Raw genomic sequence first — 25,784 nt, 5'->3', positions numbered from 1 at the left:
TCTCTTATTTATGTGGTTTTTTTAAAGGTTTTTTTCAGCACTAATTTGACGTACGTAAACAGGAAGAAGTAAAGTTAAGAGACAAACAAATCTTTAATCACATCGAAAACAGTTTAACATCATCATTATCATCGTTGTCATCATCATCATCATCATTGTCATCATCAATATAAATATTTGTGTAGCATTAAACACACAACATTTTGTATAAATATACTTCACACCATCTTACATTATTTTCATAATTACATTATAACATAACTATAAACTCTGTAGACTGTCGGGATTTATTGGCCAGTCAATACAAAGGAGGCCAGTTTTGGAGCAGTTGCAATCACCCTATTAGCAGCAGAAACTAGAAACAGCTCATTTGATGTTTTAGAATTCAAGGTGGTAAATAATAAGGTATAATTTGTTTCCGTTGTTCCTCGTTATATATGCCCGTTCACATGTGAATAAAGTTGGAATTTTTCACTAATCATATAGACTAAGTATGTTAAAAATTTCCAATCACATTCAATTGTATTTGCCTCTTTTCGTCGTTTCGTTACTGTACATAAACTTTCAATTAAAACGAAAACATTACTAAGCTATACAGTTAAAGGGAAATAACTGTAGTTCTGTCTGTTATCGATTTCATTTTTATAAAGGTTTGCTCTTATTGTAAAATGGACTTTTTTGGCAATAAACTTTAAGTGTGATTTCTTTTTTAATAAACTATGAATCTGTAAGAAACAAACAAAACACGGAAGTTAATATTATATCTTTGATAATTGTAGTCAAAAGAGGAAAGGATAGTGAAACAATTTCAATGTAAGTACTGGTCTGAGGATGCCGTTGTTCCAGAATCACCAGATCCTATGCTGGAGATGATTGAGGAGGTCAATGCCTGGCAACGTCAAGTTCAAAATCCAACCATCGTTGTACATTGCATGTATGATTAATTAGTTTTAAATGACAACAGTTATAAATAATTAGTCAACAGTTATTAAACACGTGTTCCGTATTTCAGTCTTCATCCTTATATTATGTGGATAGCTCTTTTTTTTTATTTGCGACAACTTTTGCGATTTCCCAGAGTTGAACTATTTGAAAGTGATCAATATTGGAAAAGATTGTATAAATTCTTAAGCATATATGTGTATGACAAAGATAAAAACACTGGTTTGATATGATAGTAATTAGCGACAAGAGGATTGACGGGAATGTCGTAAATTTTAGTTTAAAGAATGTCTCATGCTAGTGTCATTATTTTATTTATAGAATTAAACTTGTATCGTTTATCTTATATGTTGATTTTGCTTTAAACAATTCAGGAATGGTGCAAAGAAAAGTGGTTTGTATTGCACAATCGCCACCATAATTGAAAGACTTCGCGCAGAACAGGAAGTAAGTGTCCTGCAAACTGTAGTACAGATGAGGTCACGGCGCCCCCAATTCGTGGCCAGTAAAGTGAGTATATATTTGGCTGCTATACAGAGTTACTAACAAATTTAACAGCCGGTGTTTCACAATTATAAATTTTGAAATAAAATGCACTTAAATGATTGGTATGATCTTTTAAAAACCCACTCAACTTGCATAGTAATAAATAGATACATTGTACACCGTTTTACAAGATAATGCTGAAAATGAAAATTAATCATAAATCTTTTGTTTGTCATTTTTAGGAGCAGCTGATGTTCTGTTATGATGCTGTCTGTGCCTACTTGAATATGTTCAATACGTATTCTAATGTGAATTGAGATTTTCCACAGAAAACGCAATATAAAAATCACCAGAGGAGATAACAAAAACTGTTTTCAGAAATTATAAGTAACGAAAGCGTATAATTTTGACCTATTTTTCTCCCCTTAGGTTTATAAGTGGGAGGAAACGGGCTTGTTTAAAAAAGGAAATAAAGTATACTAGCTGAGTTGTGTTAGTACTTAGAGTAACGGAAAATGATTCTTAGTTTATCTCTTCAGACTACGTGTTGTTCACCCCAGTATTGTACCTATCACCACCTCACTACCATAAGTAAACAAAAACTCTTCGTCACTACTGTACATACATGTATATACAGTTTCAATGTCAGATTTGATTTGACGCAATATATGTTTTTAAAACGGTGATTACAGTTGAGAAATGATATAAATTTAAAGTGTAAACATTGGAACTTTCTGCATGGATCGGTCCATGAAACATACAATATATTCAATTGTAACTTGAATTAATAAGCATTTTACATTTTTGTCGTCCCAAAGTATCATTGTGATGTAATTATGGATATCTCATTTGAGTCTATCGGTAACATGTATAGTGCAATATGACTTTTTTTTCTGAATGCACATGGAACCCGATTTTATTTGATTATTAATTTGCGTATGCATTATGAAACTGGTTATATTATTCATAAGTGTGTAAATGGTGACGAATAGAATCAAGTGTACATAGATTGTCCTTACAACACTCGCAACAAAAAATCCCTATATGGTACTTAATTTTCTACATAATATTAGTATGTCAATTTGATCTATTAACAATGACTATCATTGATCATTCATTTGTGGCAATAACATTGTAGTCGCGTTTTGAACATTTTTAAAAGAATTTTCTAAAGGTTTAATTGTGGTTTCTTCATGGTGAACCTAGCTAATACTTGCTGTCAAATACTATCAAATCGCTATGACACGTTCAGACAAAAGATATCACAGCTTTGAGAAATGAACTGCATGGTGTGTTTTTACTTTTATTTACTCAATAGTTTTGTATATGAAAATTGATTTTTTTAATAAGCATTTGTTAAAATGCATATATGATGTGCTTTATATACGTTGTCTATCACGTCTTATATAGATTTATAAGTAGATAAGTTTGATAAAAGATTGATTGTTGGACCCAAGTTTCTCTTTTCCTTCCGCTTTTCAATGACGAAAAGTCAAAGCAAAGCGGAGGTAAATTCTCCAGCATAATTTAGAGAACCAGGAAGTACCGTATGTTGTTATAAATCCCCTGTTTTCCCCTCAATTTTCGTATCTTTTGGGGGATACTCTTTCTTTAAATGCAAGGGTTTTTTTGACTCACTACAATCGTCAGTCTGCAAACCTAAGATTCAATTATATCACTTGTTAACTCAACTGTTATCACCATGTGTTAACATGTGTCAACTCAACGGTCAATTATATTCACGTGCTACTCATGATCACATACATGTATATCGATGTCCAAAATAACAGTGCTTGAACACGTACAACTCAATGTGCATCATCTTTAAACTGTGAGAGGCTTTTAACCTTTGTATTACTTTTTTGAATGACTTCGTCACTCAATCTTACAAGATTTCGGAGTAACACTTATTAATAAATACATTGCCTTGCTGTATTGACTATACGTAATGTACACGTTTCTTGAACATTTCCTATACTTGGGTGTATTTCGTATCTTTTGTGCAGCTGATTTCAAATTTATATTTTGTTGACTCTCTATTGATATTATTTGTACGTATATTTTCTTTACCACATGCCCATCGCATGAATCCTGCCATTTTGCTACTGGGGTTTTTTAAATGTACTACACCACACAAATTAAATTACACTATAAGAACGCGATCTCAATTACGTACGAGAGTCGCTTAAAATCTACTTAGAAAATGGGTGCTTTTTTGTCATTAACTCCCCCCCCCTCCCCTTCCGCAAACAAAGTTTGGGGGTTAAGGAATCCGAATCCTCATGTCCACCTGCTGTTCGTCTGTGCAATCGTGTCTAATCTATATCTTCTTTATGATTTAAAATTAAATTATACTACAAGTACTTCACTTAAAAATTGTTTATGACCTGAGGGTTTGTCATGATTTTGACCCGATTTGGGTATGTTCAAGGTCACTATTAGAAATCAAAGTACTGAAGTACTGAAGTACTGAAAGCCGGGCTCTTTTGGTGTGTCTGTGCATTTTGTGTTGTAAAGACTGAAAATCTCTCTCTCTCTCTCTCTCTCTCTCTCTCTCTCTCTCTCTCTCTCTCTCTCATGCTTTAGATGTCGGCAAAGCGTCAGAGAGCGACTAAATTTTGTAAGCGGCTATAAACAAAAATATGTCTGTCTAGTAGAAAAAAGTTCAACAGTTGCTGTTTTGAATTTTGCAACAAGCGTTTTATATTCAATCCCCATTTCTTCAACCTTCAGCAAAGTAGTTCATGGAAATCCATGCGCATTGTATGTGTCCAATATGCACAGTCTTGTTTTTTAAAACACGTTATTAATAAGAAAACTAAAAAAGATAGACAATTTTCTCGAAATTAAAAAAAAGAAACAAAATGCCAACACTTTTGACAAAACGTGGCTCTTTGTGTAACTATTTGGTATAGCGGAAGCTTTTACTTTGTCGCTGTTTGGTTTTTTTGTTTACTTTTGAAGTTGTGCTATTTATAGTAACATTGACGATTTGCCTGTCTACAGCCAGGACAGAGCCCGGCTAAAAATGATGCATTTATCAATTGCAAATAAAGAAATGCTTGGAAAATGGTTTGCTACAGTTTTTCACTGTATATCATTATATTCGTGACACATTTTAATCGTCAGGTGAAATTATATGCATCCAATTTTGAAATTGCCATTACTATATTATAACATTATATGCTTGCCCAAAAGATTCTGTTTTCTTTCCTATACCCATGTACATTTCTGTGCAGTGCGGGTAGGGTAGATGGTATCGTCATATTTTCAAGAAAATCAGGCATAACACATTGTTTTGTGATTTATTTTAATTTGCTATTAATACCCAAATGTATAATGGTAGCTGATGAATAATACTTTTTTGTATCTCTATGGGGTTTTTTTTTTTTGGGGGGGGGGGGGCAAATTTTATCGCTATTTTCCCGAAACCGTAATTTTATATCTCATTTACTAATAAAATACATACATACCTTCTCCAGAAAATTTAATGGGTTAAACTGAAAAAAATCATTCAGAAACATTTTTTATGAAATATATAAACTTTATAATATTTAGAAATAAGACTACTCATAATGTTAATAAATAAATACAAATAAATAATTCTACTATAATTTACGTCATAGGTTATGTTGCTTGTTTTACTGTGTTTTATGGGTCACATGGGTCACGGTGAATGAATTAACTCTTGTATTTATGCAATGTTCCTGCTCCAGGTGTTTTGAAAGGATGTTTCAATCTAATGGTTTTTACATAGATATTCCAAATCAAAAGTTTTATTGAATCTTTTACAGTTCTCGCTACATTGTAGCAAAGCAACTGGAATTTTCTCTCCCCCCCCCCCCCCATTTGTCTTTTTTGTTTTGTGTATATATTTTTTATCATTTCTTTATAAATCCTTTTTTGTTCAATATAGTTATACATTTACATGTGTTATTGTAAATCTGTTTCTTACATTGTATATTTAAGCATATTAAAACAATGAAATAGTAAATGTTTTATGTTTGTGTGAACGAACCACAGCATGCTGACAATTTTTTTTTTATTTTAAAAGTTGCAATTGATTTAGAATTTGAATCAATAATGCTAATACGAAACAACAAATAGGTGACAATCTTCAAATTTCGATTATTGTTATACAATTTATTATTAAATTATGATATAATGTGATTTGACTTTTCTTAGATGTATAAAACTCTTGGCCGAAAAACAACAATTCTTGGTTTACCTTCATTTTTACCTTGTCTAATGTAATTGAAAGAAGACGTTCATAAGTTGAATATCTGAAAATACAAAAACAAAACTTTATTTACGGTAATCTTTAAGAATGAAAAAATTGGAGTTTTTTTATATTATGATCAATAGATAATATAAACAAAAAAATGTACAATTTAATTTTTTTTTTATCGAAGTTCAAATCTTTCCAGAAATTTCAGCCGATAGAGACAATTGGCTAAAACAAGATTAAAAAAGTAGATACTTACATGTTATGATGTAAATTTTGGATTGATTCGTAAGCAAATTAAAATAAAATACAAATACCTGGTCCGATTGATATTCATTAACTTTGGTAATTGTTGAGTGAATTTTACGTCCATAGTTCATCATGACAAAATATGCATATCGATAGCAAATTTGTTAAAGATATACGCAACATACGGGTAAATATAAAGGGAGCCAGTCCGTGTTTTAGTTATTGCCAAAATTAAATTCCACAAAATGTTATTGGTATCTACACCTGAGTGAATAGATTCCGGAAGTTAAAGAGAAACTTTGCGAAATGTAGAAAACCTCTTTTATCATCTGTGGTGCCAAAGAGGATTCTGAAAATCCACATGACAAGTTAGTAAGTATGACGAAAATGACTTATTCATTTGTATGATGACTAATTCTGACATGGAAATTCCATGCTAAGTAAATACATGGACTCGGGTCCGGGTTAATTGACGTTATCATCTACAAACGATAAAAATAGATCTGGAAAAAAAACACATCAAGTTTGGATTCGATAATCTTAATGTTCTACTGCATTAGATCATTTAGAAAAGATTCTAGATAAAATCTAATCTTTACTTATAGAGAAAATTTGTTTCTGATTAACGTGAAATTTTAATGATAAAATCCTCGTTACTTTGTTTTTCAAATTAAAACTGCAAGTACAGCGACCTTGTACATTATGTTTTACAGTCCTTGTGCTCGTATTTGGCATGTATTTTTTCAAATTCCTGACTTTTTAAAAAAAAAATCCTGTGTGAAAAATTCCCAAAGATCGATAAGCTTTAGAGTTGTTCTGTAGCCCTAAATTTCTACCTGAGAAGGTTAAATGCAGTCAAGCGTGAATATATGACCTGCTGATAAATCTGTTGACTATGTATTTACATCGAAATATGTGTGTCATAATGTGGAATGCGTGTATTTCTAAATCAAGTTGCATATCTTTAACAAAAACGTCTATAAATTTCATTCAGAAATAGTGTATTTTAAAAATAATATTGCAACCTTAGCTTCTCATTCATAATCAACATTTTTTACAGTCTTAAACATACATACTATTCAAAATCAATTTGGTACTTACTCTGTAAATAATGTATTTTTGGACTGAAATGTAACTTTGGTGGAGCATATCAAATGGAGTGATATTTCCTTACATTTATCACCGGGGAAAATAAGGTGTTTCTATATATCCGGCGACAATAAGACTCAAATGCTCTAGATGGTAAAAAGCGCTTTATTTGAACTTTTAGGTCGGTAGGGTGAATTCTGGAAATCCAAAAACTACACCCGAACAATCCGAAGCCTAATTCTTGACTGATGATAATAATGAACAAATGATATAAATAAGAACAGTAAACAATAGTAATAAGCATTGTTATACTTTCATGTTAAATACTGAAATCTGATTGGTTAAGACGCAGTTAATAATATTTACTATTACCCTCAGCGTTAGCAACGCACTTGGCAACGGGTAACATTAAAAAATGTTACATGCGCGAAAATTATGCGCGTACGGTTCGCTGTAGAATTTACGTTATACCTATATAAAAGCAGTAAAATTTTCTTAAAAATTTTAAAAAAAAGACATTCAGTATAACAAAATAAATAGTGCCTGTTTGGGAGGATAACAGTTGAAATTGACACCCCTCGAAAACCATTGTCAACCTCCGCTTCGCGTCGGTTGACAATGGTTTTCTCGGGGTGTCAATTTCAACTGTTACCCTCCCAAACAGGCACTATTTATATACTATAAGCATGAGTGACAGATGACACGGAGTAAAACTTCAAATTGAGTGAGTCAATTATATCAAGTCCGCAAAGTTAAGAGTTAACTTAAAACGATTGAGCAATTACGCCTTACGTAAACAAATGTTTTGGGATTAATGTTTTGAAAGACAAAATGCGATAAAGATATTATCGCAAATTGATAACAAATAAAGCAATGTGAATTTGAAGTTTTATACAAAATGTCTTGAATTATAGTTCATTGAAATTTCACTCCATGATAATTCCTTCTCGCTCCGGAAAATGAGACGTCCTCGTCTCAAAGCTCACCGATAAGGATTGCTGGGTGCACGCGGCCTTTGACCGAAGTAGACGGACTGGTAAAATTGTCGTTGATTATTTTCCGGTGACCTTGGTCTGGGCGCGGGAGTGTTGTGAATTCGGTTTCTTGAACTTGAGTTTTTCCTTAAGGCCGCAATGTCGTATTCTTGAGAGGTGATGATGTCGTTTAAGACTGCTATCTTCTGGTTAGCGATGGTCTGTCTTTGCTTAAGGTCTTTAGGACACTGTTCTAAATCTTAGCAGTCGGTGCTTAGATTGCTAACGACATTCTTTAGCATTTTATTTTGATTTCTGAACGTTGTCATGTGGTCTTGAATTACAACAGGCTTAAATAATTTTTGAATGTCTTCTGGACTCAAGTGCTGGAACGGCAGCTGTTTCACAAGTTCCAGTAGGTTGTAATAATCTTTAATTCTTTTCGCGTCCCGGCGTCGTTTGCTTAAGGTCTTGGTTTGTGCAAGGTGCGTTCTACATTGCGAAATATCAGCAATTGCAACACAAACTTCTTGAGGCTTATTCTCAGAAATTCCTACAGTAGGGTCGAGTTTTGATCCTGTTTGGGCATCAGTCGACCCTACAGACGATACTGTCCGATTGCAGGTCCTTCCATCCTTGGCCGAACCATTTGTGAACGAACCTTTGTCGTTGGTCGCCACCGGGTAAGTTTTTCCGCGGATGAGAATGGCAAGGAATGGTTGCGTAGAAGCACATTTTAGCCAAATGGCCAAGTAATCCACACACGAAACACTCCGAACGTGTCGCTGGACATGAGTACAGGTGTCCGGGGGTGAACGTATTTCCGCACCTGTAGCATGCTGGACAGGATCCAGGTCCGGAGTGTAGTCGTGCAAGTCCTGGGGATGTCCAGAAACTCGAAAAGCAGCGACGCTGGTTTGATGGTCGAAATGAGCGGGGAAATCCTCTGCTCTTGGGTTGCATTTCTGACACGTTGAATGTAAAAATCTTGGGGAAACTCGCTGTTGTTGGTACACGGAATCTAACTGCTACAACGTTTATGCAGCAGCCCCGGGTGAATTACCCGGATTCTCCACCAAACTATCACCGGGGAAAATAAGGTGTTTCTATATATCCGGCGACAAAAAGACTCAAATGCTCTAGATGGTAAAAAGCGCTTTATTTGAACTTTCAGGTCGGTAGGGTGAATTCTGGAAATCCAAAAACTATACCCGAACAATCCGAAGCCTAATTCTTGACTGATGATAATAATGAACAAATGATATAAATAAGAACAGTAAACAATAGTAATTAGCACTATAAGCATGAGTGACAGATGACACGGAGTAAAACTTCAAATTGAGTGAGTCAATTATATCAAGTCCACAAAGTTAAGAGTTAATTTAAAACGATTGAGCAATTACGCCTTACGTAAACAAATGTTTTGGGATTAATGTTTTGAAAGACAAAATGCGATAAAAATATTATAGCAAATTGATAACAAATAAAGCAATGTGAATTTGAAGTTTTATACAAAATGTCTTGAATTATAGTTCATTGAAATTTCACTCCATGATAATTATTATCACAGTGCAAAATTGACTGTTCTATAATTATCTTTATTTCGGACTTTACTTTTCAAATACAACATTTATTTTGTCATATATTCTTAGAATTTAATGTTTACAAAGTGAATTAGCCATTGACACTCGGCAGACTCTTTATTTGATTGTTATTACAAATCAGACAGATGTTTCTCCCAAGAACTGCTAATCTCTTGAAACAACATTGCGTAATTATATGCCTTTCATGTCTTGGCCATCAAAGACTCATTGAGTTAATCTAATTACCTAATACCTGTGAATCTTTCACTCAATTCATTTGATGCCATCAAATTGTCACTTTTACTCATTGTTTAGATTCTTATATATACTGAATTGTATTGGTCAATCTTCAGTTCGGAGGCCTGACGCATTACCGGCCACTTCCGTCTGTGTCGCTTATTTGTTTGTTATTGTTCATCTTTTAAATTCGATTGATAATAAATACGGAATCCTTCATCACTTAGTTTTACTTCTCTGGAATTGCATATTGGTGGACCCTTGGGAATACGGCATACATAACCTTTGTTTTTAACTTACGGCCCACAGCGCGCCTCAACCTTATAATTTGTTCCTTTAACGCCAACATTCCCTCACCCGGTTCGTACTGCACACGACCGATGCAGATTCAGAAGAATACCATAGCACCGTAAAATCTACGCGGTCACACATTCATATTAACCTGTTAGAATGAATAAAATATAAAAATAATTTATAAAAGTGGTTGCACATATATGTTAACATACTACCAAACGTTTATGCAATACGTTGTTGAAAACTTCTCTCCTTTAAACTTCCCTGTTGAATTCGAAAGTTTGATCGAAGAGTAATCATGAGCTACATCACCGCTTTATTGTTGCGCAATTTTGAAATTTAAAATCCGGAATATATAATTGAATGTATCTCGCATTTTTTTTACACACATTTTTCAATTTAATGAAAATATAAAGCGAAACAAAGTGATATAAACTGGCTATGCGCATATCTAAAAGAAGAAAGGGGTGTACATTTGCTTTAATAAATCATTCAATGGCCCACAAAACAAAATGTTTATTTTTATTACTGAAAACAAAGTTATAAATCAAACAGACATCTCTATGTTAGGGATACAGAATGATTACATGAGCTTGTGACAGTTTCAAGAATGATGTGAATATCATGTGTGATATATATGATATTTCCATTAATACCAATGAAATTAACTATAAAATCAGTTCTAATATGAAAACATCTTGATACAATCGAAATGTAAAGGAATTGTTAAGAAACGAGCGTTTAAAAATATTTTTTTGAGTATATATATATATAGATATGTTATTTGTTTAAAAATGACACGCAAAATAAATTTTAAAAATGCACATAGAAATTCATTATAAACTATGTAAAATAATATTTTATAATATATAATATAATAATGTATAATAATAATAAGATACTGTAAAATAATTTGAAAACCGATCCAACTTAACGAACGTTATTTTGTATGTGTTTCAATCTTTTCATTTTTTTTTTTTGATATGTAGAGAAAGAGAGAACGGGGCAGCCATGGAACCCACTATAGCTGAAATCACACTGTTCCAGGGATATTTATATTTACGACAGCGAAGAAGGGTAAACAATTGATAATTTGTTAATTAATGTTTGCAAAAAATCATTCTTTGTCAAATTCAGGTGTCCCAAAAACATATTTTTTTATGTATCAAATATTATACTTTAGTTGTATATATGCCCGGTCGAGATTCATTTGATAAATGATAATAAATTCGCCTTTATGTTGATGATATATAACACAGCAACATACAAAATTGCGAAGCGGTGGGTGTTATTACAGTCGTGAAAATTTTGTCAGGAGACATCAATGTTTTTTTTAACAAGTGGATTCGATAATGCAAAATCAATGTAATATACTCCCAATAATAAACCATATGCTTAATGCTTCACTAAAATTTGAAAGTCAAGCATTGAGTTACATGTACATGTATATGCAAGATACAGAGATTGAAATATACTTGAAATGAAGATACAGAGATTTGTTAAGTAAACAAAGCTCGAGTCTTGTGATTGTCTTGTATAAGTTTGAAACAAATGTTGCTTTTTTCTTTTGATAATATTATTTTATGAACACGTTTAATCTAGGTCAGTTTATCTTATCTAGTAACTTGACCTTTAACATTAAAATTTTGGTCAATTATGAAAAAAATACAATAGTAAGATTTATACATGTATTTTAAAAAAATGAAATTTGATGTCAGACCGAGAACAGGACGGTCCTAACTTTGCGTTTATGTTAATGTTTTTGATTCTTTTCTATTCCCCACAGGTTAAAGTTACCCTCACCAAGACCACTATTCCTTGTGTTAAGTGTAAGTTAAAATAGATCTAAGATTTTAGGGTTGACTTTTCAAAAATTCATAACATTTTTTTTTTCATTTCATTGAATGACCAGTTCGAGACGGGGAGTGACCATCACATATTTAAATAGAATAATAATAATAATAATGGATAGCTGTTGAAAGCGTTGTAGGAACGCACTTTGAAAAAAAAAAATTCAAAGTGCGTTAAATTTGGAACCAAGTTAACGCACTTTGAAATTTTGTTCAAAGTGCGTAATTTTTCAAAGTGCGTTGTAACAAAGCGTATCAGATCTTGTATCTGTGTAAATGCACTTTAATTCTTAAGATTAAAAAAAAACCCACAAATTTGCGCGTTTTGATAAATGTTTTCATGTATTTGAACAGATAAGCTGAAAATTGGAAAAGAGGTGGTGATATTTTCCGCGGAGGATCTATATTTCTTTGAAAAAGATGAAATTGAACTCAAGACAGGCCATGCTTTTCTGTCATGCTTATCAACAAGGATACCATGTTCAAAACACAAACAGTGCCTAAGCGTGACGCTTCTTATAAAGACTGATGATTTGACCCATCGTATCAATTTGTGTGGTCCAACTCAAATGCACTTACGTGAAAGGTCTATAGGAACATTGTGGAATGCTCTCCGCAGAGAATTTGGTAAGATTGCGCGTTAGTCAGCTCACAGTCACAATAATGAATTAACACGCCAAGCGCTTTTTCAGCTTTTTCTTAAACATTTTATTTACATGTATTTATTTAGGGTAAAAAAAAATGTCCGTGAATTCCCCCATTGCATTGCTAATGCTAAGGTGTCTTTTCAACCAATTCCGTATAAAAATACTGTAAACAAAGAGATACTAGTATTCAAGTTATGAATTCGAATTTTCACATGGCTTGAATTTGTGTAAAAATTGTTTTGCAGTATTTCTGTGCAAGTTAAGTACTACATGTAGATGCACTTAAGGTTGTCGCTACCTAATATCCAAGAAAAAAAATACCAAAGTACATGTATTACACATCATACTAAAATATTGATCTTTTATATTATTATGAAGAACCATTGAGAATTTCAGTGTGTTTCCTGTTGAAAGTTAGAATATAAAACTTTGTTTTATCACATGGATATGTTCACGTTTGATGCATACAACTGTTAAGTTAATTTCTATGTCAATATATTTCATATGGAACACTTTGTTGTCCATTCAAACACTGACCAATCAGATACATGTATATTTAAAGTGTCTTTACTGACTCAATGCTTACTCTGTCAGACGTCACAATTCGAACGTGAACAAAGTGTGACAATTCATTTTAATTTTTTTTTTGCAGAACAATGTAATGGTCATGATTCCTAACATTTGTATTTTTACAGGCGAAATAAGAAGTTGGTTCGTAAATATTCCAGAAATCAGTCAATCTGAAAATTCGAGATTACGGTTCGTCATGACTAGGGCAAACTTCTGTGTGCTGGACTCATCGTATAATATTTATCACGACTATAAGTTTAGGATGGTGAAGTGTGAAGTATCATTTGATATAGAAACAGACATGGTGGAACTTAAAGTTTACACTGATGATGGCGTTTACCAAACAAGTAAAGCATACAAATTATTTTTATTATTTTTTTCAAAATCAGTAGCCAAAAAACAAACATTTTTGAGGAAAATATATATTACACAAGTCTTTTATATTTCTTGTTCACCTTCTTATATATTTTTTCTTTTTTTCTTCAGATTTTGTATATGAAAGTGCTATTCATCTCAAAGCAAATAGCAGCTTTGCTGATGACCTAAGAAAACTGATGGTTCGATGCTGTCTGGTAAGAAATCCGGTAGCTGATATGCTTGATTTCCACCCGGATGCTCCTTCAGCAAGAATGACGTCATCATCGCACGAGTCCCCTCCTCCACCCTGTCGTCCAGAATGTCCTCCCAGTCCTCCGTTACCACGGCCACCGAAACTTTGTCGTAAAACCTACTTGATTCGATCGGAGAGCATAGCATGCATGGCGCTATGTGACGACAACAGCAAACGGTCCCACAGTTATGTGTTCTACGAAAACATTTTCCAATCTGATGACAGATTGTACATTAACGAACGGTTCCCAAATCCGCTCCGTATAAAAATGGAGCATAAGATTGACCGTTGGAACCGTCTGAGTGACGAGCTAGAACAAGTTGATGAAGAAACCGCTTCCAAGCATTGGTTATATTTTGATAATCAGTTCCAGCATCGATTATTTGATCATTCATATAGAAAGTATGCATTATACATATGTAATAACATATTTATATAAACTCTATATATAAGATATCAGTTTTACAATTTACAAGTTCCCTGTTATACAGACATTTTAATCTCTTGTAGATTCATCTTTTAAAATACTAGTAGTTCATGGTAAAGTACACACATGTATTATACATTTACATGTACATGTAAAAGTTATGCCCTTTAGTCTCAGATGCATTTTTATTGAAAATTCTAAATGATCTAAATAATTCGTTACCGAAAAAGAACAATAATTTGATGGGAAAAAGAAACAACAAATAACAAAGAATAATACCCTCTATATATTTTAAGGATATGTAACGCGGTTCCAATGTATGATGACCCAAGACCAACAGGAAGTGACTGTGAGGTATATGAGGCTCAAGAATACTGGGAATCAGATGTGAGTAAATAATATTCATTTTACAGTAACTGCAGTTAATTAAACAGCATCATTGTACGATTGTATTCCTTATGGCTATCGGTTTAGTTCCTCAAGATTTTTTAAAAATCAATTTTGATATAAAAAATATATGCATGAACGCAAAGAGAGAGAGAGAGAGAGAGGGAGAGAGAGAGTTGCATGCACGTCACGTTTCGATCAATAACCGAATATCTTATATGCACGTTTCGTGAAAATTATTCAGAGGATCAATAACCGAATATCTTTTTTCAAAAGGGTGAATCAGTATCGTGATGTTAACAACTATTTCTATAATCAAGATATCCCTTTCAGCTGTGTTTGAGTATACAAAGAGTAATGGAGGGCCGAGTACCAAAGATGTGGGGTATTCTGAACATCACTCATAATCAATACCTCGAGCTGTCCATGAAATTAGATTTGAGAAATAATGGACCTAGAGCAAGAGACTGGACAGAATTTGCAGAATGGACAGGTACCTAATTCTGTTTTATGTTTTATCATAATGTTAGCGTGCATGTTTGAATTAACATGCATTCCAAAAAGTATATTGGATTCCATTCCGTTACTATTTCATTACTATCCAACTTTACAGCAAAAACATACAGGAATTGATAAACAAGAAGAACAATCCCATTTTACAATGCAATTTTCACTTGAAAAAATGAAATGAATTTTTTTTAAAGTTTGATCTTTGTTTTGTTACGTTTCAAAGGAAACCTAGGAGTTATATTTCCTTTTTTTTTTTGGTAATATCTAACAGGAGTCAAAAAGACCTTGGAAATAGAATTAATCCAGCATTTCTGTTACACAAGGAAAATTGTCATCATGGATGTGGTGTTCTCCCATTGGTATTTCCAGGATCAACGCAGGAGGTCCGTGCCTGCATGTAACCACGACATGTTAAAAATCATTCTTCTGAACATGGAAAGACATGACTTAATCCGAGTGATTCAAAGCAATTATAATATTCCTATGGAGGGCAGTGACGTAGAATCGGATGACGATAATACTCATTTCTAGAGAGGCGCCTCCACGGGAATAATATTAGTTGAAATGGATATTTCATTCCTCGCTCATTTACACAGTTTTTCATATACATGTACCATATTTCATTTTATTGATTACATTGTTATGTTAACGTTGTATCATCTTTACTTTGATGTGATTTTCATTAGCATACTGTATACAGGGTTGTTTTCGCCCTGCCGTGTTATATTTGCCTTTCTACACTTGCAAGTTGTTTCACACGGTCTTAAGTTCGCCCTGACACAAACAAAAATAAAGATACTCTTTAATAATTAATACAGTTATTTGAAAAAATTGTTTTGAATTCGCCCAGTCTAAAACTAGCCCGCTGACAACGAGGGCGAAAGGGGCGAAAATAAAACGGGGGCGAATATTTCCCTCTCTGTATACAGTATTAGTCTACACGCATTGGCTAAATGCTCCCTCCCATGACCATGACTCTCTAGGGTCCAGTAGTTCTTACCTCATGCAGTACTGTTAACATTACTTTTGCCTTCGTATGCCCATTGAGTAAATGTTCTTTGCTATTTCTAACAAATTCATTAATAAATGTTGGAGTTGATGCTTATGACTGCTTCTGAATGGTGCTCTTTTGAAAATAAAGAAATTGATGCACGCAAATTTTATTAATTATTTTTAAATATTTTTTTACGGCAATGAAAAAATATTCAGCATATTTATAGGTCAGTATGGAACCTTTGAATGCATGTACTTTAAAATAAAATGAATAAAGTTTTTAGCCATGTCATTCAATGAACTATATATGATAATCGGTCATATTTGGCCCCCATAATTCGCCATTTTTAAAAGTGTTTCAAGTAAATCAAAATTGTTACGTTTTATTTTAGAAAAGTTGATATAACATAATTTTTTTTACCCATTTATTTGAATTGTTTGCACTCACTGGCAGTTTATGACTTTAGAAGTTGCGCAATTGTTATAATATAATCAAAATCATTAAAAAATTGACAGTTTTCTTATCTCTTTTCGAATGGGAAATATAGAGCGACACTTTGAACAAAGAAACTATATTGTTTATTAGTATTGGATATATACAATTCTGATGAAATATTTTGTTTGTTCAAGCTTGCGCTCAATGTTTTCTGAAAGAAAGACTATTTAAAAGCGATCCGTTTTATGCTAAAAATTGTAGGAAAAGGTTAACTTTGTGATGTCATATTTCTAAATTGTGGGCATAGTGAAATAACTTAACATGTATATGTGTACAAAGAAAACAAAGAATTACAGAAAAATGATGATGTTCATTTAAGGGGGCCATTTTAGGTCCATATCATATATAGCCCTTTCAACATAAAAAAATTTACAACATGTATGAAACAAAATCTAAATTTCTTTTTAAAAATCTGTGAAATATTTGCGAATGAATAATAAGTCGTTAAAAAACGATAATTTTAAAAATTAGGACATGTCAAGTAATTAATTCCTTGAATTCAAATCTTCAAAGATTTATACCCACAACTGATATCGATATCTATGGTAACTTCTAGCAATGATTGATCAGCTAAAACCACGTACCGCTCTATAGCATCTTCGCACGTGTGTCCAAGTAATTTCCACAGGTGACGTGCGTAGAGCTGAGATAATTGGAATTTTTCAGTCATATACATGAAGATGTGTATTGGATCTTGTACACTTTTATGTGTATGCTCGTCAATATAATATACATGTACATGTACATCGGTCATAGTTCAATTATATGTAGTTTAATTCAAAGTAACGTTTTTGATCAGTGATTCTGTTGCACAGTGGAATCTGTACTGTAACTAATTTTCAGGTAAGACTTTGTTTTCACCATATGCGTTATAAAAGGTTAAGGTCGATACATGGGTGTGGCAAGGTAGGTGGAATAGTAGAAGTATACCTTGTAGGTACTCGGTTTTGGGCTTTTATTGGTTTGCTCTTTATCGCATATGCATTGGCAATTCTTCTCATGCTATATAATATTGTTTGGAAAAGAGAAAAAAAGCAAAGCAAAAAGCAAATGAAAACTCTCACGAATGATTTATTATTGACCAGAACACTTGGGAGACGAGGGGAAAAACGCGATAAAAAATGTAAGTTTTAATATCGTTTTCACAACAAATAAAATGTAAAATGAAATGATGCCGCATTGCCAAAATTATTTGTGGAATACTTCGATGCATTGAAAAGGATGCGGGTATACATACCCCCCTCCCCCCAAAAAAGGTGGCTAGATCGAGGTTCTTTAATTAGATAATTAAGAAGACAATTAAGTATGATACGTGTAACGATACACTGTATATACATGTATTAAGAAAATTTCTTTGATTTTTAATAAGGATTATTGCAGTCTTTGTGTTCGTACCAAATGATTAACACGTGTCACCATTAAATGATGCAGCCTAATATAATCATAAGTTATTTAAAAAAAAAGGTACATGTTCTGCTCTTCCATAGATAATAAGTATTGTCCACTAGCTAAATAGTCCACACACGTAAACAGAGCGGTTCAATGGTCCATGTGAAAGGTTTAAACGACATGGGGCGCTTTAAACCTTTAGCTTGTGGTGTTACCCGTTTTATAACGAAGTCGTATGTGCAGGTAGCTAGCAATGGGTCACGAGTGGAACTTTAAACACGCGTGATGTGCAATTTGAAGACACGTGTTTTCCATATTACGCAAACTGGTGCATATTATTTTTTTGGCATTCGTTAAGAATCTACAAAGGTGAATGTTGTTATATAGCTTGACATACTTACATTTGACCAGGATATACTCGGGTGAACGTGTCACGGTTCACTGCATTTAAGGAAATATAGAGGCTAGCCATGCTGACGGTCGCAGAGTTGAAAAGATCGTACGAAGTTTACCTCTCTAAAGGAGGTAAGGAAATTATGAAATTCTATTGGTTTTTTTTAATTAATTAATTGAAAATAACTTTTTCAATGATTTGTGAATACCTTAGATATTATTGTGTATTATTTCTGTTTGAGTTGTAAAATTGAATCTAGTTGTTGTAGAGATAATAGTTCAGAATAGTTCAGTAATATAGTACAGAATTTATAGTTAATACAAAAATTGTTTCAATTGTGCATGTAGCGACACGTTTGCGACAGATATACAATTAACATCTAACAAAAATTAAATCACCCCAAGGTTGCTGCAATTTCTGCATTGATTAGGCTATGTTAGGAATATATATGTTCTTGTCTTTATTTTTAAAGAGCGGGGGTTCTTGAGCGAGAGAAGAACTTACACGAATGGAGTTTCTTTCTATAAACAACTGTTTCTGTGACAAAGTTTACCCATAGTGCCATTATATATAAGAATATTAACACAAGGTATATAATTCATTGGGACTCTACACTATGGGCTAAATTTTATCACAGAAACAAGTGCCTTTGAGAAACGACAGTCATATAATAGCTGCTTACAAGAATAAATAAAACTTAAAGCCCCACCCCTGTAGGTCAAGTTAATCGCAAGGTTAGACTAATCTGAAAGTCAATATGATATGTAAACAATGGTCAGAACAAAGACGTTATCAGACAGACAATACAAATGTTTAAATTCTTTCAATTTGTGTACAAAAGTATTACCAGATGTAATACCGGTCCTAGATACCAGTTCAATCTTACTGAATGATTTCAATAGTTTCGGATCAATAATTATGTATTTTCTTTCATGAAACAGACAACGAAAGGCTTTGAGACACATCAAGATTGTGTTTTTCTTTCTGTGAAAAAATGGCACATTTCATTGACAAAACCTTATTTTATAATTTAAATGACATTCCTGGGTATAATGTTGGGGGGGGGGGAGAGAGAGAGTGAAAGAGGGAGGGGGAGAGCGACCGTATTGATATTTCCATGTGAAATATGATATTGGATATTTATTCTGCATATAATTATTATATTTGTAGATTCTAGGGTAGAAAAATGGCTACTAATGGAGTCCCCTGTACCGATCCTGACAATATTTGTCCTATACCTGCTGTTGGTCAAGCAAGGGCCGCGCTGGATGGAACAATACAAACCCTTACAATTACAAGGATGGCTGGTCATCTACAATCTAGCTCTTGTTGGCCTCTCAGTTTACATGTTTGAAGAGGTCGGTTACGTATGGATGATTATGGGGGAATATATTAAGCAGGAATGGGGATATAGGATGTACAAGAATTATTATGTTATCATACATGTACAAGTTAAAAGGCGCTTCAATTTGAGGTTAACAAACGTGTTTCAGCTTGAAATCAAGTTGTTAGCGCATGATATCCATAATTACGTTTCATAACAAGATGTTTATGACAAGTTGAAAAATTATTCCTTTCTTAGTTTCTAGTGACGGCCATAAAGTCCTCCTACAGTTTGCGATGTCAGCCTGTCGACTACTCAGATGACCCTTTAGCTATAAGGGTAAGGTAATGAATACCTTGAAATTGAGGTAAAAAAAGCCATGTTGTAGCAAAAACACCCAAGCTTCATGGGTAACCGAAGAACATTTGATAAAAGTGAAGATCTGTTGAAGAATTTTAAGTGACAAACTTCATACAAAGGAAACAAACTATTCTAAAAAGCCATTTGTTGTCTTACTTCATAGATTAATTGATCGGTTGATTGATTTGTTGATTGATTGGTTCTTTCATTCATTCATCCATTCATTTCTTCATTTATTTCATTCATCCATTCATTTCTTCATTTATTCATAGTGATACATTCATTCATTACGGATGAAGTCCTCAGACAAATTATTACATTTTTTTATTCACAGATGGCTAGTGTATGTTGGTGGTATTTCTTCTCCAAAATCATAGAGCTACTAGACACGGTACGTAACATAATTTGAGCGTGGCTGAGTTGCCTTAATCATCCCTTTTCGGAATTTTCTGGCAAACGGAAATGCACATCTTCGATGTTCAACTCAGTACGTTTGTGTATTCGGTGAATGCTTGTTCAAAGCTCTGTTGTTCAAACTTTTATAAGAATGATTAAATATATATGACTATAAGCTTAAGAATTACATACGAAAGACAGGTTTACACGTATGAAATATAATTTTATAGATTAATATGGAATTATAGTCCTTCTGTTTATTAAAACATTACATTGAATATGTAACTGATCTGTTTTTCTGGAGAGTGTTAATGGTAGCTCCAGGTATAAATGCATGGGTATCGATTTTTTTCCTTAAGGACTTCACTGCAAAAATGTGTTAGGTATGCGTTTTCTACCATGTAGGTCACACACGTGTCGGATACTCTGCGTTTGGTGTTGATTTTACATGTACTTGTGAACGTGTCACAATTATTTTACACGTCCAATTTGAATGTAAAACAATATAAGAAAGATTAACTATTTTTGGTAATAGAAAATTCAATTGATAAAGTACATTTCATGTTTGAGTGTTTCATATATCTTTGGTATTAAACTCAGAATTAAAGAAACGTTACGGTAATAACCCAACCCTCCCCCACCCCTTAAAAAATATTTACCAAATTTTGAGATGCTTTCTTTTTTTCTACCGTAGAGATTGCTTTAGTTGATGGTCAATTTGAAAAAACAAAACCTTAAAAAAACCCAACATATCGCCTTTTGTTTTTCAACTGAAAAAAAAATAATGCCTTTTCTTTTATCAACGTAAGTTTTATTTCTCAAACAGCAGTAATCAAATGAATAATAATATTAATATTTATATTGATTTCTTAAAAATTCATCATAGTTTGGATGTATTTTGGACAAAAAAGATACATGTAGCTCAAGAAATCTTCTATAGAATGCATTAAATGTGACCTTGCAGGTTTTCTTTATATTGCGCAAGAAGAATAACCAGATCACGTTTCTCCACGTGTACCACCACAGTACGATGCTCATCAACTGGTGGCTGGGTGTCAAGTTCATCGCCGGAGGACAGTGTAGGTTTCTTACTGTATCAGAATTCTGAAGCAATGTCAATTTCCTATTTAAGACCGGAAAGGGCGTGTTCAATGTACATTTCTACCGTAAATTTTGCAGCTCATCATCAGCAGTAATGTACATTTCTTTAAAAATGATCAAGGTCGCATTATGTAAGAGATGAGATGAGAATTTTTATTTCGATTGTCATTATATTAACTTTATTTTTCCATTTCATCCATTTTTATACGTCGATCATTTCTTTCTATCCTTCACCGTAGCCATTCCTTTGCAGCCTTCTTCTTAGCGATGATCAACTGTTTTGTCCATATATGGATGTATATGTATTATGGCCTCGCTGCTCTTGGACCTGAAGTTCAGCGGTATCTATGGTGGAAAAAATACATCACGAAGATGCAATTGGTAATATTTTATACAATACTAAAAGCACCAACCATTGGACTAAGTCACTGCATGCAGCGTTGTACTTTAATTTTAATATTTAATTTTTTACATTATTATCAATTTTATTACAAAATCGCGTATTTTCTCCGAAAGAATGGTCTAAAACGAATATTAATATGGACAGATAAGACAACTGGTTGGTTTTTTATATGAAGATTACGAAATGTATATTTTAATAATTATAACATTACATCATCTTATTTTCAGACGCAGTTCGGGTTGGTTGTGATCCACACAGGATATAATATGATGACCGACTGTGAATTTCCCCAGGGATTTAACTATGCCGTTTTTATATATGCTTTTACGTTGATTGCCTTGTTTTCTAATTTTTACATCAAAGCATATTCCAAAAAGTCAACCAAAAACAGTTAATGATAAAGATTTTAGGAGTTTTTCTCGTATCAGTATTTTATATTTATTATGAAAAAGAACAAAATAAGAAATACATGTAAATGTAAAATTTGTTTTTGTCATTTATTATCCATATCGTACTTCTCTCTCTCTCTCCTCTCTCTCTCTCTCTCTCTCTCTCTTTCTCTCTCTCCAAGTGAACCATTTGAATATTTCCTCAAACAGTAACTGTGAAATGCTTCAATCTCCAAGGATACCGGTATTCAGATATTATTTGGCTTACAACTGATCTATGAGATGTATCAAGTTATTTCACACACGCCGTTTATTAGTCTTTTTTACACAATGAGTCGTCCATTGGGTATGGAACGTTCGATGGAGGATATGGCGGATTACAGTTCCCAGCATCCATGTTTGCAAATGGAGTTTTCTCATTGGGAATTCCACAGGCGATTTCATAGGTAGGCGGTGCGTACAGTGGTGGGTAGATCACCTGTTCTTTGGAGGCGTTGGATACTGTCGATGCGTACTCACCTAGAAACAGTAAATTATGTTGTCAATAATGGTTCATCTTCAACACTAAAGCTACATGAAATATCGTGTTTTGTAAATGTTTTTACTAAACAAAATGATGGTAGTACTGTTACAGTAAATCATAACACGAATAGTTAATTAAAAATTATATTAGCCACGATGAGTACTATATATTCTTGTTATTCAGTACATAATAAAAAAAAAAGAAGAAAATTTTAAGCGGTCGCTGTCCAATATTTTGAAAAAGTAACTGCAATTTTGAATTTAATACGAGCTCTCAGTTGTATTGTGATAAAAGAGGGTATTTTTAACGTGTTGAAAAGATGAGTAACTTACAGTTTGTTGACTTTTTTGTCCTTATGCATTTAACAACACAGAAAACAACAATGAACAATGCCACCATTCCGGCTATGATCCCAAATACCACTCCCACAATGTGTCCAGGTCTGAAATATAAAAAAAAAAGATCAGGGTAACCCCTGATAATTCAGAAATATCCAAAACGAGGAAATAAAAGGAAGAAGAAAGAAAAAAAAATTGGATGAAAAAAAAAGTGTCTTTATATGTGTTTTAACCTACTTGTCCCAGAATGTACAACAATTTTGTTGTCCCTCTTCTCCACAGCAGTAGCGATAGTCCTCGGACATTATTTCGTCTATTGGACAGAAGAAGCGGCCTTGGTACGAAACAGTACCATTATCACTCATGTCGTAGATGTCGTTGTAGCATACCTCAGGGACTGAAACAATATGGACCTATAATAACTCTACGAAAATTGCTTATTTGACTTCATACGATACTTGTATTCAAAATTGTAAGTGTTCCAGTATAGAATCATGATTTTTTTTCGTCAGTGAGTACCATACACTTTACACTTTTATTTTTCAAGGAAGGTTGTTTTTTTTTGGGGGGGGGGGGCTATTGACTATTCACTTTGCCTGCTATAACACCATGAGCCTATTATTTTCTGCATCTACCATCAAATTAAAAAAAATAATCTACTTACGTGTGCCATCGGCGATATATCTGGCTCTGGAGCGATACCGCGAGGCTCCATAGACTGTCCCTAGCAACAGGGCGGAGCGGATACTGCTGGAACTAGAAAGACGGTTACCGCTGAAGGAAGACCGGTATGACGTCGATCTACTTGAGCTCCTGAAGCGACTCCTGCTGCGTGTTCGACTACTCCGGAAGACAGATCGGAATGACGAAGATCTTCTGGTGCCTGTGTAGCGACTCCTCCTGGAGGAACGGGATCTGCCACCGCGGGCACGGCCAGCACTGACCAATGAAATTGCTGAAAAAATGGAATGGAGAAATTACATGTATATGATGATGTGTACAATATTCGCCTTCTGATTTTTTATATGGACAATCGAAATACTTTAACAATAAATCAGTGTTCATGTCAAAGAAACAGACTCAGCTGATTTGCCATGAGGGAGGAAAACTTATAAAAAAAAAAAAAAAAAAAGATACAGCATTTTTACTTGCATAATAGCTTCAAATAAAACAATATCATACAATTCGCCGTAATGATATACGTGACAATGACTCTAAAGAAAATAAAAAGTTCTCTTCCACAATTTAGGATGCTTGTATTGTCTGCAAATTTTGACATACACTGTAGGTGGCAGATCCCTCTAACTACCCAAAAGTACCCAGAATCAACGCACAGAATACATATAATACATCATATCTAATTCCACATCACTCACCTATCACCAGTAACACAATTAATGTCCACCACCTCATCTTCTTAAGCGTGTTTTGTGATCAACATCAGAAAATGTATGCAAGCAACCACAAATACTTTTTCTCACTTAGCCCGGGTGCATCTTCAAACGTCCACGTTCACAAACAGCCGTAAATGTGCGTCCATGAGTGCATGTGCCGTTTATTTTGCTGTTGGTATTCTAGTTATTTCGTACACAGTTCCACTTTGGGAATACTTATATTCAGCTTTTGTGGTGTTTTAAACTTGACACTCCTTGTTAATGATTGCTTGACTTCGTACATGTACTAGTATTTATCAAGAGTACCCAGGCGTGACGGAGCCCTTTTAAAGCCCATGATAACAATGTTTGGTGACTTTTAATTTTTTTCAAATGCGTAGGCCCCGAGGATCCTCAGATGAAAATAAGTTTTTTATTTCAGGTTTATTTTGATATGGTTTTAATGTTTAGATAATTTTTCAGCTCTGTATAGCATTTTGAATTACTCTCCATTTATAGTTTTAAGATCATGTATACATAGGATATTCATGCATAATTGTTCTATCTAAATTCTCTCTTGTAGTTTAATAAATTTTCTACTGACTGCAAAAATTCGGGTAACATTTTTTACAACCACGTAGGATGTACATGAATAAAAACGTCTGACAGTATTGATTTCTCAAGACAAACCGACATATATATATATATATATATATATATATATATATATATATATATATATATATATATATATATATATATATATATATATATCAGCGAGTAAATTTTGGGACGAGGTCGACGCATTTAAAAAAATATTGGTCGAAATACTTGATACTTTCTAATACAATTAATAATTAATTACACATTATTTAGCTCAAAAAGATATATCAAAAAGAGATCCTAGGGGAATATAAGCTAACTTGTTTCTTTCATATTTTTATCTTGTTAATTTTTATGCGACAATTATATTTACTCATTTAAAAAAGGATCTCTTATGCAAGAAAATAAATGGTTGTGTTATGAAAATAAATTTTTAACCTATTTCAAATGGATTTAATTTAAAATTGTTTTGAACAAACATGATGAGAAAAAATATACGTCATAAAGTTTATTAAACTTAAAATGATCGTACAGAATATCAGTGCAAGAAAAAACCATCCCCTACAGTAGTGCTTATTTTTTAGTTGATCATAATTATTCTAGTTGAAATCTCAAAAGAGAG

At 33.3% G+C, this 25,784-nt stretch overlaps 3 protein-coding genes across 3 annotated transcripts in view; 2 read left to right on the top strand and 1 right to left on the bottom strand.

Annotated features, from left to right (window-relative positions):
- Positions 1–1,915, top strand: part of LOC128166136 (receptor-type tyrosine-protein phosphatase alpha-like) — a 58,880-nt gene extending 56,965 nt beyond the window's left edge. The window contains exons 18-21 of the mRNA XM_052831091.1: positions 277–405; positions 780–934; positions 1,317–1,452; positions 1,671–1,915. Of these exons, the coding sequence (XP_052687051.1) occupies positions 277–405; positions 780–934; positions 1,317–1,452; positions 1,671–1,745 (495 nt within the window). The 3' untranslated portion in view covers positions 1,746–1,915. The remainder of the gene's footprint in view (positions 1–276; positions 406–779; positions 935–1,316; positions 1,453–1,670) is intronic.
- Positions 1,916–6,122: 4,207 nt separating this feature from the next.
- On the top strand, positions 6,123–22,419 carry LOC128166143 (uncharacterized). Its single transcript, XM_052831105.1, has 14 exons — positions 6,123–6,274; positions 11,069–11,156; positions 11,866–11,908; positions 12,284–12,556; positions 13,272–13,493; positions 13,633–14,158; positions 14,480–14,570; positions 14,904–15,063; positions 19,523–19,710; positions 19,935–20,015; positions 20,371–20,427; positions 21,397–21,511; positions 21,787–21,914; positions 22,164–22,419. Exons 2-14 carry the CDS (start codon positions 11,091–11,093, stop codon positions 22,329–22,331), a joined length of 2,118 nt encoding a protein of 705 aa, XP_052687065.1. The 5' UTR covers positions 6,123–6,274; positions 11,069–11,090; the 3' UTR covers positions 22,332–22,419.
- A 48-nt stretch (positions 22,420–22,467) lies between these two features.
- LOC128166142 (uncharacterized) lies at positions 22,468–24,889 on the bottom strand. Its single transcript, XM_052831104.1, has 5 exons — positions 24,563–24,889; positions 23,851–24,141; positions 23,424–23,583; positions 23,181–23,290; positions 22,468–22,844 (listed from the first exon to the last, which is right to left on the bottom strand). The coding sequence occupies exons 1-5, from the start codon at positions 24,597–24,599 to the stop codon at positions 22,639–22,641; spliced, it is 804 nt and encodes a 267-aa protein (XP_052687064.1). The 5' UTR covers positions 24,600–24,889; the 3' UTR covers positions 22,468–22,638.
- Positions 24,890–25,784: the final 895 nt, after the last annotated feature.

The sequence above is a fragment of the Crassostrea angulata genome, chromosome 10 (genome assembly GCF_025612915.1).
Source record: "Crassostrea angulata isolate pt1a10 chromosome 10, ASM2561291v2, whole genome shotgun sequence".
Taxonomy (NCBI): domain Eukaryota; kingdom Metazoa; phylum Mollusca; class Bivalvia; order Ostreida; family Ostreidae; genus Magallana; species Magallana angulata.
This window is presented reverse-complemented; position numbering and strand designations above follow the sequence as displayed.

What these genes read in the sequence shown, in the direction of transcription:
- LOC128166143 (XM_052831105.1), top strand. Translation starts at nt 11,091, where the DNA reads ATGGAACCCACTATAGCTGAAATCACACTGTTCCAGGGATATTTATAT. An exon ending in TGCTCTCCGCAGAGAATTTG is followed by an intron (nt 12,557 to 13,271) that starts GTAAGATTGCGC and finishes GTATTTTTACAG; the next exon opens with GCGAAATAAGAAGTTGGTTC. An exon ending in ACATCACGAAGATGCAATTG is followed by an intron (nt 21,915 to 22,163) that starts GTAATATTTTAT and finishes TCTTATTTTCAG; the next exon opens with ACGCAGTTCGGGTTGGTTGT.
- LOC128166142 (XM_052831104.1), bottom strand. Translation starts at nt 24,599, where the DNA reads ATGAGGTGGTGGACATTAATTGTGTTACTGGTGATAG. An exon ending in AATTGTGTTACTGGTGATAG is followed by an intron (nt 24,142 to 24,562) that starts GTGAGTGATGTG and finishes CCATTTTTTCAG; the next exon opens with CAATTTCATTGGTCAGTGCT. An exon ending in ATATATCGCCGATGGCACAC is followed by an intron (nt 23,584 to 23,850) that starts GTAAGTAGATTA and finishes ATATTGTTTCAG; the next exon opens with TCCCTGAGGTATGCTACAAC.